Source organism: Pelodiscus sinensis, chromosome 3, assembly GCF_049634645.1.
Source record: "Pelodiscus sinensis isolate JC-2024 chromosome 3, ASM4963464v1, whole genome shotgun sequence".
NCBI lineage: Eukaryota > Metazoa > Chordata > Testudines > Trionychidae > Pelodiscus > Pelodiscus sinensis.
In genome coordinates, this window is record NC_134713.1 from 32,002,886 (window position 1) to 32,019,461 (window position 16,576).

Genomic DNA, 16,576 nt, shown 5'->3' on the forward strand with positions numbered 1-16,576 from the left:
CTTTCACCTGAGACTTGCTAATTTCCATTTCTGGAGACTCATGTCTCAGCCATACTGCCTTCATACACATATTCCATATTATCATCCTGACTGAAAATCAAGGCAAAGTATTCATTTAGTTTTTGGTGGGGCACAATTAGATTATCTTTGCAGTTCATCACATCCAATGGTTACATTTTAATTAATATCATATTGGAGAAACTGTCAGAGGTTCAAAGAGCCACAAGTTTTTCACTGCTTTACCTCTCCCAAACCTGCCTACAGGGAAGGCAAAGGCAGCAGATGCCCTGGGCCCCTTTAAATCACTGCTGGAGCACTATGCTGCACACTCTGGGCGGTGCTAAGGGCTGCTCTCGGCCCTGGCCCTTCTGGGAGCACAGAGCCACCCTCCCTCCACCTTGCCCAGTGGAAAGCAGAGGCTTTGGCTCCACTGACCTCACCCATCCTCAAGTCTTAGTGCCTTCATCATCCACCATCCTTCCAGGAAAGGATTCTGTTCAGAGACTGCTTACACAGTTTGATAAACCAGAGGGATCATTGTCAAGTAGTATAATAAGCTCCTTTCTCTGAGGTTCCACGAGGCGTACAGCTAGTTCGGAATAGGAAGCCTAATCCGAACTAGCTAGTCCATGCCGCATGTAGCTGCGCGGCACGGGGTCCGAACTAGCCGGCATTTAAAAATGGCGCCTGCCGGCATCACGCAAATAAAGCCCAGGAAATTCAAATCCCAGGCTTCATTTGCAACTCTGAATGACTACATTACCCCCCTAGTTCGAACTAGGGGGGTAGTGTAGACATACCCTGAGAGACTAAGCAGCCACGGCTGTTTCCAACACTTTCTAACCCAAGATGTGAGAAACGAAGACTTAAACAGGGTCTCACACAATAGTTTAGAACAGTGGTCCCCAACCTTTTGGGGCTGCCGGGCGCCCCCAGGGAAGGAGCCGCGCGTGCGCCAGGTGCCCAGGTGCAAGAAAGGCTCGGGCCAGCCCTGGTCACTCGGCAGGCACACATAAATGCCCCAGTGGGCACCATGGCGCCCACAGGCACCGCGTTGTGAACCACTGGTTTAGAACATTGTAATCACCTCAGAACACTGATATTAAGTTCTCCTGATTTTTCTAAAAACACTCTCACCTTCCACCCCCAAGTACTTAAAAAATGACCATTTTATATCTATTTGCATTTTGACTCCCAACTGCTTGACTTGAATTCTAGAGTTGAGATTCTAAGAACATGCAACAGCAAACTAAGATGACAGTAGGAGTAAACAGGCTCAGGTAGTATAAAGTGTGATTCACACAGTGACACTAATAGGGCACCAAGTAATACATATTCGGCTCATAAAACTGTAAATGCATCAAACAGTATGAAAATTACCCACATAAACAACAGCAAGAAATGAAGTGCTAAAAGTCATTAAGAAAACATTGAGAAAGGAGTATGACACATGAGAGAGATATGTGGATCAGAACACAAAGATAGTAACACAGATACTAGTGGCCAAATTCTAAGTTATAAATTAACTAAGGCTGCAAGTCTGTCTCAAAGGTCATGGAAGTAATGGATTCTGGGACCTCTCTGACTTCCACAGCTGCAGTCACTGGTGTGGCCAACCTCAAGGCTGCCTCAGCAGCTAGCCCCAGGCCAAACTGCTGGGACAGCCCTGGAGGTAGCCATACTGGGCATGGCTGGAGGAGGCCCAAGGCCAACTATACCAGCTGCTGCTTGGGCAGCCCAGTGTGGTGGTCCCAGGGATCACCAAGCAGCAGCAATCCCTGGAGTGGCCCAAGTCCAGAGACACCGGAGCATGAGCAATCCTAGGGGCAGTGTGCCTACAGCATAGCAGTCCCAGGCGTATCCCCAGAGGTAGTGGGAGCAGCAGTATCCAAGGGCCGTAAGAACAGTGGGTGGCCAGGGCAGTGAGCTCCCACTACTGGAGCAAGGGCTAACCATAAGCCCCCAGGACTCCCAGAGCAGCAATACCCAGGGGCTTCCCAGAGCATTTAAAATTCAGGTCAGGGGTAATTATAGTAAAAGTCCTGGGCAGATCACAAGCCATGAATTGTTTATTGCCTGTGATTTGTCCATGACTTTTATTAAAAATACCCTGATTAAATCTTAGCCTTTTTTTATAACTTATGCAACCTCAGTGTAATTAATTACTTTGCGGAGGATGTAACCCATCATAGCAATTGGCTCTTCCAACAGTTAGGCTATGTCTACACTGCAAGAACATATGCAAATGAGGTGCAGTGATGAATATCACCGTGCTTCATTTGCATACCTAATGAGCCGCCATTTTTGCTCAAGGGGCTTTTGCGTAAGAAGGAGCAGTCTACACTGCTCCTTCTTGCGCAAAAACCCCCTCCCGCACAAGAGCCGTTCTGCCTGAAAATAAGTGGCAAAAAAAATCTCTGGCAAAATAATGGGAAGATTAATAAAGAATTAAAGAAAGGTAATACAATGAATGCCAATCAACACGGGTTTACAGAATATAGACCCTGTCAAAGTAATTTGAATTATTTTCTTTATTACATTACAAGTTTGGCTGATAAAAGTAATAATATTAAAGTAATATCTTTAACATCTTTAAGGCATTTCACTTAGTACTATATGGCATTTTGATTAAAAAACTAGAACAATATAAAATTGACATGCCACACATTAAACTGGCTAAAATGTGGCCAATAGACGTAACTGTAAGCAGGGAATCATCATTAAGTGGGTATGTTTCTAATGAGATCTAGAAAGGATCACTTCTTGCTTTGCTATTTAACATTATCAGCATTGATAAAATTTATAGATTACATAAACATGGGAGAGTAGAAAATAATGAAGAGGACAGGTCACTAATACAGAGAAATCTGGATCATGTGGTAGGATGAGTACAAGAAAAAAATGTTTTAATATGGCCACATGTAAAGACATACATCTAGGAACAATGAATGCTGGCTATACTTACACGACGGGGAACTCTAATCTGGGAAGCAGTGACTTGGAAAAAAGGTGGGGGGCCACAGTGTATAATCAGCTGAATATTCCCAGTTTGACACTGGCCAAAAGGGCAAAGGCAATTCTTGGATGCATAAAACAAAGGGAATCCTGAATGAGAGAAGAGATTATTATTTTACTTTTGTATATGGTATTGCTGTGATCCCTGCTGGAATACTGAGTTCAGTTCTAGTGTCCAAATCAAGAAAAATGTGGACAAATTGGAAAGGGTTCAGAGAAGAGAGATAAAAATTATTAAAAGATTAGAAAACATGCTCTATAGTGATAGAGCAGAGGTGGGCAATAATTTTTGAGCGGGGGCCACTTCAAAAATTTTTGAAGTGGTCATGGGCTGCCCTGGAAGGGGCGGGGCAGAGGGGCGGCGCATCGGGGGGGCAGAGGCAGGGCCCTTTAAATAACAGGAGTAGGAAGGGCTCGGGCCTCCCCTGCAGCTCCCAGGCATCACATTAGCCAGAGCTGGGAGCTACAAGCCCTTTCAATTCCTGCTATTTAAAGGTCTCACTGCTCTCGGCCTCACTTGTTGCCTGGGAGCCAGGGATACACAAGCTCTTTCAACTGCTTCTATTTAAATGGCTCGCACCTTTCCTGGGGCTGTTGCCTGACAGCTGCGGGGAAGGTGGGAGCCCTTTACATAGAAGTAGCTGAAAGGTCTGGTGTCCCTGGCTCCAGGTAATGGGCTAATGTGGGGCTGGGAGCTGCAAGCCCTTTCAATTGTTTCTATTTAAAGGGCTTGCTCCTGCCCGGTGGCTGCCATGCAGCGCAGCCACCTGGAAGGCATGAGCCCTTTAAATAGAAACAGTTAAAAAGGCTTGTGCATGGCTCCTAGGGAACGCTCCGGCAGCTGGGCAGAAGCTGCGAACCCTTTTAACTGCTTCTATTTAAAGGGCTCGCACCACAGTCTAGACTTACCCAGAGGCTGTGTCTACACTACATGCCTCTGTCGGCAGAGGCATATAGATTAGGGTTGTAGGCAAAGGTAAATGAAGCCGTGATTTAAATGATCGTGGCTTCATTTACATTTACATGGCTGCCGCGCTGAGCCGACAAACAGCTGATCAGCTGTTTGTCGGCTCGCCACTAGTCTGGACGTTCCCCCTGTCGACATCAAAGCCCTTTGTTGGCAGCCCCGTTATTCCTCGTGGAATGAGGTTTACCGGGGCTGCCGACAAAGGGCTTTGATGTCAACAGGGGGAACGTCCAGACTAGCGGCGAGCCGACAAACAGCTGATCAGCTGTTTGTCGGCTCAGCGCGGCAGCCATGTAAATGTAAATGAAGCCGCGATCATTTAAATCGCGGCTTCATTTACCTTTGCCTACAACCCTAATCTACATGCCTCTGCCGACAGAGGCATGTAGTGTAGACGTACCCTAAGAGATTAGGACCTGTCTTACAATACCCTCTTCCAGCTGGACCCAGGCTTACTCTTGCTGAGCCAGAACCCTCCCTAGGGGAACTCTGCCAGGAACCTTCTCATCGAGTCCAGGGAAAGTCATTACCGGTAAGATCAGCTTTTTAAGCTGGCTCCCCACTAGCACCAGCTCTCTCTTGCCTCCCTTCCCTGCTACCTCTGTTGGAGGCAGCAAAGGGGGCACAGACAGCTCTCTGCATGTATTGGCTCCTGTCACATTATTGGATTGCGAGGGGAGCAGTTGGGTGACTTCTGCACCCATTGGGGGTTTGTTGGTCCCAAAAGTAGTATAAAGGGGGCCACGCAAGATGTTGAATAGAAGCTTACTGTCTGCTAATTGTATATATGTTATTCATGTAAATGTATAATGTCTGCATGTGAAGTTATAAGTATGTATTTTGTGTGAGTATTAAATATTTCTCTGTGTGTGGTTGAGCAATGGGCAGAGCTCAGCCTATGGACATGCTAATTAGCGAGGCTCTGTGGGACAATAGCACTCAATGGGCCAAGGACACACCTCGGGAATGAGGAATGACACCTAAGGGCTACAGCAGGGAACTCAGGGATAGGCCGCTGGCCAGGTGACCTTCTGCAGCCAATAAGAGACCAGGAAGGAGGTACGAATTTGCCATGTGGCCAACTCCATCTTGTACTCAGCTCAGCCCTTCATCCCAGAGGCAGCAATCCAGGGATCGAAGAGCCAGAAAGAACTATGGACCCATCCTGACCTAGGATGCACAACAAGGACTTTTAAGCCAGCAGCTATAACATCTCTGCTAGAGCCTGCATCGAGAACTGAGAGATTCGATGCAAGTAATGTATGATACTTTAGCAACCTCACTCTCATTCTTTTCTTTATTGTAGTAATAAACTCTTAGATGGTAGATTCTAAAGGATTGGCTCAGCGTGATTTGTGGATAAGATCCAAAGGGTAAATTGACCGGGGATCTGTGGCTAGTTTCTTGGAACCAGACAGAACTTGTTCGGGGAAGTTGAGATTGGGTTCTAGACCCCTCACCTGTGTATGAGGCCTGGGGCCATCTGGGGCGCGAATATTGCTGGGATGTTGGAGGGGTTTTGCTCGTGAGGCTTCAGGCAGGCAGCTAAAGCGCTCTGTGGAACTGGTTTGTGGCCTGTTTGGAAAGGTCTCCAGTCTGGGGGCTGTAAGGAGCCCCGAATTTGAGCAATTCACCCTGAGCGGATGCCCTCAGCTGTGCCCAGACCCGGCCCGATCCGTTACAGCTCCCACCTGCCTTCCCTCTCTTCTGTTGCCTCTGTGCTGAGATAGTACACATAAGGAGCCGGCTTAAATGTCACCTCCCCCACCCTTTGTTGCCTCTGATACAGAAGGAGCAGGTGGGAGAGTGAGTATAGTCATTAGCAGGGCTTGACAAACCGTGGCAAAATCTACTCGCCAGCCTCGCACTGCACATGCACCAGACCCGCATTGCGCATGTGCACACCGCCGGTGAAAGGAGCAACCGGCTGAAATCTACTTGCCACAGGCGAGTAGATACACTGATTTGTCGAGCCCTGGTCATTAGGATTAACCGATATGCCAAGGCTTACTGGTTAGTCATGTAATTGACTACACACTAACATCCCTAGTGTGAAACTCTCACACAGCGAAAGACAGATTTATTTGGGATTTTGATCCCATTTGGCGGTTGGTTTACTGGATGCTCTGCCTGGAACTGCATTCTCCTAAGAGCTGTAGTAATTCAGTGTCTCCATCGCTCTTTGGGAGGGCAGGAGAGAATCTCAGCTCTGCGTCTTAGCTGGGAGAGACCAGGAGATCTGGCCCTGCAGAACAGGATAGTGAGAAGCCCGGGAGAGCAAGGAGGCAAGTGTCAGTGGCTTTATCAGCACTCCGGGAGCAGCCTCAAGAGATCTTCTGTGACCACACCCTGTCACACAATTATCATTCTTTCTTTTACCTTTTATTTCAAGTCTCCTCTACAAACAAGATCAAAACTACCCCAAGTCTGCTCCTACCCTCATCTTTGTGCTGAGAAGATTTAGGAGCACTCAGTCCCCGATGGGAATTCCCTGGCTCTAGCCCCTTTATTACAGTGTCACATTCCATCATGGGGCATTCCCCATTGTATGTGTTCAGGCTGCCTGAATCCATACCTTACCAAGGCCATTCACAGGAGGGCAATGAAGGTCCCTTGTAGGCCTGGGACTTCGGGGCCCCTGTTCTGGGTGTGGGATCCCATGAATTGGGTAAAATTTCAGTTGACCCTCTCTGGGTTAGTGGATTATCATCTCTCATTGCCCTCGTAAATGTGGCTAGCTAACTCAGAGACTGGCCACCTTAGACTGGCACCTGTAGATAATTCATTCAGCCCCCATGAATTTCTCAGTTGTCTTAACCACCTCTGCAGTGGATGCCAGCCAAAATCATCAAACCCAGGTTTGTATTGTCCTATGAACAATGTGTAGGTATTGTTCTAGGCCAAATCCCACCACTGTCTGAACCCCTAGATTTACCCCAGTGCTTCTCTAACTGGGGTCTGCACACCACTAGTGGTCCGCAGATGCCTTGCAGGTGGTCTGTAGCTCAAGCTCAGCTTCCTGCCCTCTCCCCACAACAGAGAGACTGCACTGGCACAAAGTTGGAGCACCAGCATGGCTTCCTCCTGGGTGGGAAGGAGGGGAAGAAAGCCCTAAGCCTCCCTGCCAGATGCACCTTGAGAGGAAGCAAAGCCAGAAGCAGCTCCACACACTGCCAATACCCCTTGCCCAACTGGAAGAAAAGCAGCACACAGACATGCTGCCCTGAGGCTTTTCCTTCTGCTCCCATTGGCCTGAATACAGTCAATGGGAGCAATGGGAGGCCATGCCTGGGACTTGGTGCCTGGGAGCGGCATGGGGCACAAAAGCAAATAAATGCCCTCCCAACTCCTGCTGATCCTTTTATGAGGATCAGCAAGTTAAGTTGTGGGTTTTTTCATAGATGCAGTGGGAAGGGCTAATCAGCCAGCCCAACAGCAGCTGGCCTTTAACCTCAGAAAAATAATTATCCTTAGACCTCTATAGGGTCCTAAATCTGTATATGAAATTTTCAATAAACCATTATTGTGGGATCCCACGAATGGGGTAAAATTTCAGTTGACCCTCTCTGGGTTAGTGGATTATCATTTCTCATTGCCCTCCTAAATGTGGCTAAATGTCTCGCATGATATTCTTATCAATAAACTAGGCAAATACAACTTAGATGGGGCTACTATAAGGTGGGTGCATAACTGGCTGGATAACTGTACTCAGAGAGTAGTTATTAATGGTTCTCAATCCTGCTGGAAAGGTATAACAAGTGGAGTTCTGCAGGGGTCTGTTTTGGGACCGGCTCTGTTCAATATCTTCATCAACCATTTAGATATTGGCATAGAAAGTACGCTTATTAAGTTTGCAGATGATACCAAGCTGGGAGGGGTTGCAACTGCTCTGGAGGATAGGGTCATAATTCAAAATGATCTGGACAAATTGGAGAAATGGTCTGAGGTAAACAGGATGAAGTTTAATAAAGACAAATGCAAAGTGCTACACTTAGGAAGGAACAATCAGTTTCACACATACAGAATGGGAAGCAACTGTCTAGGAAGGAGTACGGCAGAAAGGGATCTAGGGGTTATAGTGGACCACAAGCTGAATATGAGGGTATGTCTACACTACCGCACTATTTTGAATTAACTTAATTTGAAATAGTTAATTTGAATTAAGCTAGTTCGAAATAACACATCTATACACAAAACTATTTCGAAATAGCACGTCCACACTGAGTGGACCCTGAACCAAAGTTAAGGCTGGCCGGAACCAATGCCGCAGGGCATCAGGTTAGGACTTAGTGTGTGGGGCTGCTGCCTGAGGCTAACTGAGCTCCGTGCTTAAAGGGATCCTACCCCCACCCCGGACAAACAGTTCTCAGGGTTCCGGGCAGCTGCACACCACCACAGCTGCTGCAGCTCCCAGCCTCACCAGGCAGCCACACAATGTGTCTCCTAGCCCCACTGGGCAGCCCGCTGTCCTGCTGGCCCAGCAGGGCTCTCTGATGCTGACCCTCCACTGGGACTCTCTGGTCCTGCAATATCCATGCAAGGCCACAGATGGTGCCATACAGAGACTCCCAGTTTAGAGAGTTTCAACTATACTTTGAAGTCTAACCTGCTGGGAATGGTGCACAGGCTTTGTGTGGGCTTCCTGTACAGGTGTGAATATAACTTATTATGAATAATGCAAAATAAAAAGTTTTCAGAGGTAGATGCAGCCTGCAACAAGAAATATATATGCTATAGATCCCGTTTTCAAAGCTGAACACCTAAATAAAGGTGTTCAGTTTACTATTTGTATATTCAAATAGATGTCTCAGATGCCTGTTTTGTTGCCATATCTATTGTATACAAAAAAATTTGCTTAGGTTACAAAAATCATGTGCTCAAAAGTTGGGAAATGTCAGTTTTACAATTGTCCATGCAACTTGAATTCTGCCCACTTGTACAGCTAACCTGTGCAATGAATGAGGCAGAGATCCAGTAGGAAAATTAAGGATGAGACAGTAATTATGGCTGTCAATCACAGTTAACTCACGTGATTAACTCAAAGTTAATTGTGACTTGCAAAATCAATCATGATTAATTGGACTGTTAAACAGCATATCATTTTTTGGGTTTTTCTACATCTTCTAATATACTGTTTTCAGTAACTTAGAATACAAAGAGTACAGTGCTCAGTTTATATATTATGTTTGATTAAATATTTGCACAGTAAAAATGCTAAACAAAAAAATAGTGTTTTTCGGTTCACCTCACACTAGTACTATATTGCAATCTTTTTATTGTGAAAGCGTAACATACAATTGTAGATTTTGTTACATAACTGTACCCAAAAATAAAACCATATAAAACTTGAGCGCCTACAATACCACTCAGTTCTATTTGTTGTTCACCCAATCACTGAAGCAAACAAGTCTGGTTACAATTTGCAGGAGATAATGCTTCCTGCTTCTTGTTTACAATGTCAGCAGAAAGTGAGAACAGGCATTCATGTGGCACTTTTGCAGCCAACATTGCAAGATATTTACCTGCCAAATATGCTAAACATTCTTATGCTACTTGATGCTTTGGCCACCATTCCAGAGGACTTATTTCCATGCTGATAATACTCATTAAGAAAATAATGTACTAATTAAATTTGTGACTAAACTCCCTGGGAGAAAATGTTATGTCTCCTGTTCTGTTTTAGCCCCATTTTGCTATATACAGTATTTCATGTTGTAACAATCTTCGATGATGACCCAGCACATGTTCATTTTAAGAACACTTTCACAGCAGATTTGAAAAAATGCAAAGAAGGTAACATTGTAAGAGTTATAAAAATAGTTACAGCACTCAACCAAATGATTAAGAATCTGAAGTGTCATCCTAAAATCTGAGAGGGACGAGACATAGCATATGCTTTCAGAAATCTTAAAAGAGCAACACTCGGATGCAGAAACTAAAAAAAAAAAAAAAAAAAAAAAAAATGAACCACCAATAAAGAAAGTCAGCCTTTTGCTGGTGGCATCTGATGAAAATAAAAATGCATTATTCTGCTTTGCTTTGTATCATTATCAACCAGAAACCATTATCAGCATGGATGCATGTCCTCCGAAAGGGTTGGAGCATGAAGGGACATATGAATCTTTGGTGCATCTGGCATAGAAATATCTTGTGATGCCGCCTACAACAGTGCCATGCAAATGCACTTTCAGGTGACATTGTAAACAAGCAGGAGGCAGCATTATCTCTTTCAAACTGTAACCACAATGGTTTGTCTTCTTGGCTTAACAAGAAATAGGACTGAGTGGGCTTTAGGCTCTAAAGTTTTATATTGTTTTATTATTGAATGCAGTTATTTTTTGTACATAATTTTACATTTATAATTCAAGTTTCATGATAGATAACATTTAAGTAGTTTTATTAGGGGAACTGAAAAATACTATTTCTCCTGTATTTTATAGTGCAAATATTTATAATAAACAAAGTGAGCACTAAACATATTTTGTGTGGTACGTGAAATCAAAATATTTGAAAATTATTTGAGAAAACATCCAAAAATATGTACATAAATGGTATTCTATTATTGTTTAACTGTGCAATTAATCATGTGAATAATCACCAATCATTTTAAATCGCTTGACAGCCCTAACTTGACAAAGGGGCCAAATTAAGATTGTACTGACTACTGCAAAACTGCCATTACCTCTCTTTTGAATGCTTGACCATGCAACCTACATAACATCAAATAAACATATTTTGCCCTCTATTCCATCTCCCACATCTTTTTAAATGCAGTTTCTTGCGGGGTGGGTATAAGGACAAAGATTAAAACAAATTATGTACGTACAACTATATCAACCTCCCCTTCATACATTAGCAGCACAGTTTGAACCCTGCAGCTTCAGGCCAGATTACTACCACTTCAAACAAAAAACTGACAGGACCAACTACGTAAGATAGCTGTAGGGGAAGCTTCTTATCCCAGAGTTAGAGGTATAGGTTGTTGGAGCTTTTATACATCCTGGGTCTCCTTTTCCCAATGGTGCCGATAGGTATGATGGGTTTTTGGGACCATGTTCGGGGTCCAGGAATGTCATGAAGGGAACCCAGATTGTCTTTTTCTCCCACAATTTAAATACAACATAGTTACTAGTGGAAGTTAACAATTCTCAGAAAAATGGTTGCAAGAATCTTTTATCATTCAAAGCATTAGGCAAACTTAACATCAGGGTACCTTACCAGCTTCTCCTTTAAGTATTAGTTGAGCACAGATATTGTGCTCAGTACTGCATCAATCGAAAAAGAAAGCTGTAATCCCCATCATCACAAAGGTCTTACAATCTCAACTGAAATGTACGTGCATATTTTACAGTGAAAAACTGAGCACCCCAACCAGTGTTCCCTCTAATATTTTCTATCGTTGGGCGTGTTAAAATTTCTTGTGTGCAACCCAACATTGAGGAAGTATGTGGATGTTATATATATATATATATATATATATCCCCAATTTAACAACTAGCATCACACCTAGTACTTGCTATTTTCTGACTCATAAGAGCAAGAATTCTACAACACAGCAATGATCTGCAATATAATATACCATGTATTAATTAGCAACACAGGATTTTTAAAAAAAAAAGATCAGAGTTTAAGATATCTGCAACACTCCAAAAAAACTGTTAAAAATTATTTTTCTTTCTTACCGTAAGCCATTAACACCTATGTAAACTTTGTTTGAAATGTAATCATGCAAGTGTCCTGGCACGCACGCACGCACCATGCAGCCTGCTCTCTGCCCCCTATCCAACCCAGCCAGCCAGAGAGGACTGCAGCGAGTCAAGGACACCCCAAACAAACTCCTCCTTACCTCCAGTTCACTGCACAGATGCCAGCACCCACCCACTCCCTTTCCCCTGCTTACTGCTGTACAATCTGCTCCCCACAGACCAGATGGGGGCTGGGATAAAATCCTGCTTCTCAAACTAGCAGGCACTAGCAGTCTGTCCTATCCTAACTCCCAGCTAAAGCACAAACATATTATCCACACCTTCCCCATTCCACAACACAAATTCCCCCCAAGCCTCCAATTCACCCCAATGCCAGCACCTACCCTCTCATTCCCTGACCTACTCCATGCAGAAGGCTTGAGAGTGCTGAGTTCCTGCCTCTCTCTCCTCATGCAGATGGGACTCTCCAAACTCCCCTCCGCTCTGATTCTGCCTCAGCAGCTCGCTTATGCCCTCCCTCTTCCTCCTCCTCCCTGCCACGTATAGTCTCCTTATCTCCTTTGTTTGCCTATTCTGGGAACTACTCAGTTTCAAACATGAAGCAGCTCTGTTTAACTACTTGCTTAGCAAGATGATGCCCTGCCTGCTGCCAGTCAGCTGAGCGCCATGCCTGTGCAGGAGCTCTGAACTTCCAAGCAGAGCTCAGAAAACAGATGTGCAGTTGCATAGCCAAACAGCTTACAGGGAACTTAGACCCCCAATTTACACATCAAGTGACAATCTTGGATTCCATGTGTTGTGTGTATGCAGACCTTGCTAGGCTCATGAAGGTTCAGATTCTAAGTTAAGCAGCATATTGAACAGGGGCACCACTTACGGAGTACAGGAGGGCTCTAACCACCCTCTACCTCCTGAGTTCCATAATGGAGGTTTGCTCATCCTAGCCCCAGACCAACCTTTTACCTGCAACACAGCTTAAGTATAATATGTGATGAACCGGGAAGCTGGAAGAAGCACAACCTTTGGGGCAGGGCATTTGATTATAAACCAAGACAGGGTGATTAATACAACTGGCTTGTCATTAAAGTAAATTAAGGATTGTTAGATGATCCTGAAAGCACTGGCAGGCCATCCAGTTAAAAGACAGGAAACAAAGGCAGAAGTAAATGGTGAGAATGGAGAGTGGTAAATAGTGGTATTCCCAAAGGGTTATACTGGGACCACTACTATTCAACATAGTCATACATAAAAATGACCAGAAAAGGGGATACATGTCCAATTATTACAGAATATTGTGGTACAATCTTTTTATTTTGCTTCCAAATTTTCCTTTTGAAAAACACAAAAATACAGCCATCTAAAGGTCAACTCATGGCACTATGTTAAAAGCGTAACACTAACAGTTAAATACTTACCACCGCTACCTTCTTTCGTCTTTGTGGTTTTTTTATGCCTATCTGAATGTAACTGCAGAGGAAGAATAAAAAGAAAATTAGACAAAACACATTCATCTATTTCAATAGGTTAGTAATTTCATAAAACATTTTGGCCTAGTAGGGACACCCATAATTAGTGACAACATTTTGCGAATTTTAGTCAGTTTTAGTGTATTTTATAAATTGGAAGCATGAGCTTTTGGCTTAGGCATTGACCTGGTTACAGCACAGTTTGATTTTTCCCAAGATTCTCCAACAGGCTTCATGTATTTAAGTCACTAAATTTTTGGACCTTCACTGCCTATCTGTAAAGAGGGAATAATACAGCCCTCTTCACAGACTTTCTCTGTGTTGTCTATTTATTTTAGATTATAAACTATAAGGAGTGGGGACTGAGTATATGTTCAATGCATTGTACAATGGTTCTTCAGTCTCATTTTAGATCGCTGAAAACTACCAGAATAGAAATCATAAATTCACTGTACATTTTTATTTTAAGATGCTGATATCGTAAGTTTAAAGGAACAATGTTGAATTATTGAGTTTCCTGTGAAGATCCACCCCATGATCTCGAATAGGAGTTGAGAATGTACAACATCTCTCCAGAAGATTCTTCAACAGCATGTAGAATTGGTCCCTAAAAGTAAACTACTCTATTTTAAGTTTAAAATCCCCTGGATCTCAAATATGATTTTTTTTGTTTGTTTTGTGGTATTTTGTTTTGTTTTGGTTTGTATTGTTACATCTTCTCCAATGCCAGGTTTGGTTCAAAAAGCAGATGTTATTTAGAATAAACAAAAATGTTCATGGGCCAGCTGATGGTACTATCTTACATTCTTTCCAGAATTGTGTCAGTATCAGATCTTTAGGCTTGAAACAAAAATATATTAATTTATTTCTGTTAAAAACTACTATGTGAACTTCAGTTTCATGTTCAAAATATAGGGGGAAAATAATCACCATTGCTCACTTATGTCCCTTTCATTTACTTGCTGTTGGAACAACAAACAATAATGAAATTTGCTTCTTGCATGAATATGCATGCAAATATGGGTATTCACACAAACTGCAGCTATTCTCTATGAATTTCTGTGAACAAAAACATGTTCACAAATATTTTTAAATAGCAAAATCAAGGCCATAAACACAGTCTAATCAAACAGTAATTCAGAATTCAAAGAAATGTTCTTGAACACTTGCTTTGTAGCATTCAGATGTCCCAAATCTGCTCAGGAATAACTTCCAGTTTCCCCAACCAGCAGCAGCAGTAGCTGGTGCATCAAATTCATATGATTCTTGTGGATTTAACTGCTGCCCAGTTTTTCAGTGAAGCTGGCTGGAATCTTGTTAATTTCACTTTGCTTTTCCTTAGCAAAACTATGAGACCCAGCAGAGGCAGTGGAGTTATTTGGAACTACAACTCCATCATTTCCATTTAAGCGCAAGATACAACATAACATCCTAGAAGCTGTATTATCCGCAAAATGGCCCTTCCTATTGTAATTTATTGACTCTTGTTACTACCACTGCCCTAATTGGATTAGAATACATACTTTGTCCTAATGCTGTTAATGGACATTCTCTTTAAGCCTAAGTAACCTTTCACTCATGTTATACCTACAAATAACTTTATCTCCACCAGGATTTAACAATGTGTTAATTAAGTTAAAAAAAATTATCTTTGTCCCTTGTGAAGACAAGGCCTAAGCATTGGCACCAATTGTTTTGAAACTATCCTTACTAGAAGTGTCACTTTACACATGGATAAATAAACGGGTAATTATATGTAATTATAACAAGTCAGCATTTTGACAAGGCAAATTACTTTTCACTGTTCATGCTTTGTTTACATTTACATTTTTCTCATCTTGGACAAGTAAAACTGTGTAGTCAGTTGCACATGTATTCAGTCAGTTTCAGGTTCTCAGTGCAGCAACATTTTGATTGAAAACTCTGCAGAGGAATGTTGGTTTAAAACCAATTATTTCCATTACCTTATATTTTTTTCATTTTAACTTTTGAAAACATTTCTATTGGTTTCACTTTGGCAATGCAGTCTAGTGAGTATGGAGAACAGTGGTACAGAATCCAGGAAAACACTATTCCATTCTTGTCTCAGCAGCCTCAGATTTTCTATGTAAACTTTGAAAACTCACTTCTTTGTACCACATTTTAGGCCCTTTCTTCCCTCTTTGTTGGTTTTGTCTATTTAAAAGGCAAGCTCTTAGAGCAATGAGTATCCCTTACTGTCTATTTGTACAGCATATTAACACAATGGACCCCTGAACCCTCCCTAAGGTTTCTAGTAAATGTGGTAATTAAAAATTGTTTTTTACAATATTTAAATGTTGAGTCAGATTTACGCCTTCATACTTACTCCAGTTTTTTAAACTTTTCCCTCCCAGCAGCCACATATTTGCCACCCTGTTTGATGTCGGACAGATTTTGCACCTGGTGCCCTTCTTGGGGGGTGTACAGCTTCCTCACCCCAAAGGGCACCTCCACCCCGTCATTCAGCTGGGCTATGAGCGCCTCGAAAGTTCTCACGTGGCGATGGTGGATCACGAACTTCCTGCCCAAATAGAAGGGGTCCCCGTTGCGGTACACCAGCACCTTGCAGGCTGGGCTCACCCCCGACAGGCTGTACCGGGCCTGGGGCTGGGGCTGGGGCGAAGGCACCATGGTCCGGGGCAGGCGAGGCTAATACATGCAACCGTCTCCCCAGCAGGGCACGCGTGGGCTAGTCCGAGAGGCTCTCTGGGCACCTGAGCTGTACCGGGCGCCAGCTGGGGCTGCTTCCCTGGCCTCCTAATTCATAGCGTCCCCCGGGCCCGACCCCACCCCCGGATCGCAGCTGTCCCCAGTGGCCCCGCTTCCTCCCCACCCTCCCTGGCCCGGCCGGAGGCTGACGTGACCCGCGGGGATTGTGACCCCCCCACCCCGCAGGCCAAGGCAAGCCGGCCCGGCAGGGCGCTGACTGGTCTCCCCGGCAACCTGCCCAGCGCAGGGAAGCCACGAGCCGCCATGAGGGGCGCCTGGCCGGACGGGGGCGGGTTGTAGAAGCCGCCCCGCTCTCCGCCGTCTCTCCTGCCTCCCTGGCCTCGGCCCGCACGTTCTTCCCGCCCCGCCTGCTGCCTCCGAGCGCCCCGGCGCTCACTGAGAACCCTCCGCGCTCGGCCCGGGCCCCTCCCGTTCCCTCCGCTCCCCCGCCGCCTCCTGCCCCAGTGACTTACCCCTTCCCCCAGCTCTCTCCATCCATCCCCTCCTCCCTCAGTGACTTACCCCACCCCCAGATCTCCCCTCCAGCCCCCATTCCATCCATCCCCTCCTGCCCCAGTGACTTACCCCACCCCCAGATCTCCCCTCCAGCCCCCATTCCATCCATCCCCTCCTGCCCCAGTGACTTACCCCACCCCCAGCTCTCCCCTCCAGCCCCCATTCCATCCATCCCC

The 16,576-nt window shown here is 44.5% G+C and overlaps 1 protein-coding gene across 1 annotated transcript in view; it reads right to left on the minus strand.

The window, feature by feature from the left end:
- Positions 1–16,036, minus strand: part of DCDC2C (doublecortin domain containing 2C) — a 128,476-nt gene extending 112,440 nt beyond the window's left edge. Inside the window, exons 1-2 of the mRNA XM_075923537.1 lie at positions 15,502–16,036; positions 13,104–13,155 (exon numbers count right to left, since the gene is read on the minus strand). Coding sequence (XP_075779652.1) covers positions 13,104–13,155; positions 15,502–15,806 — 357 coding nt within the window. The 5' untranslated portion in view covers positions 15,807–16,036. The remainder of the gene's footprint in view (positions 1–13,103; positions 13,156–15,501) is intronic.
- Between the last annotated feature and the right edge of the window lie 540 nt (positions 16,037–16,576).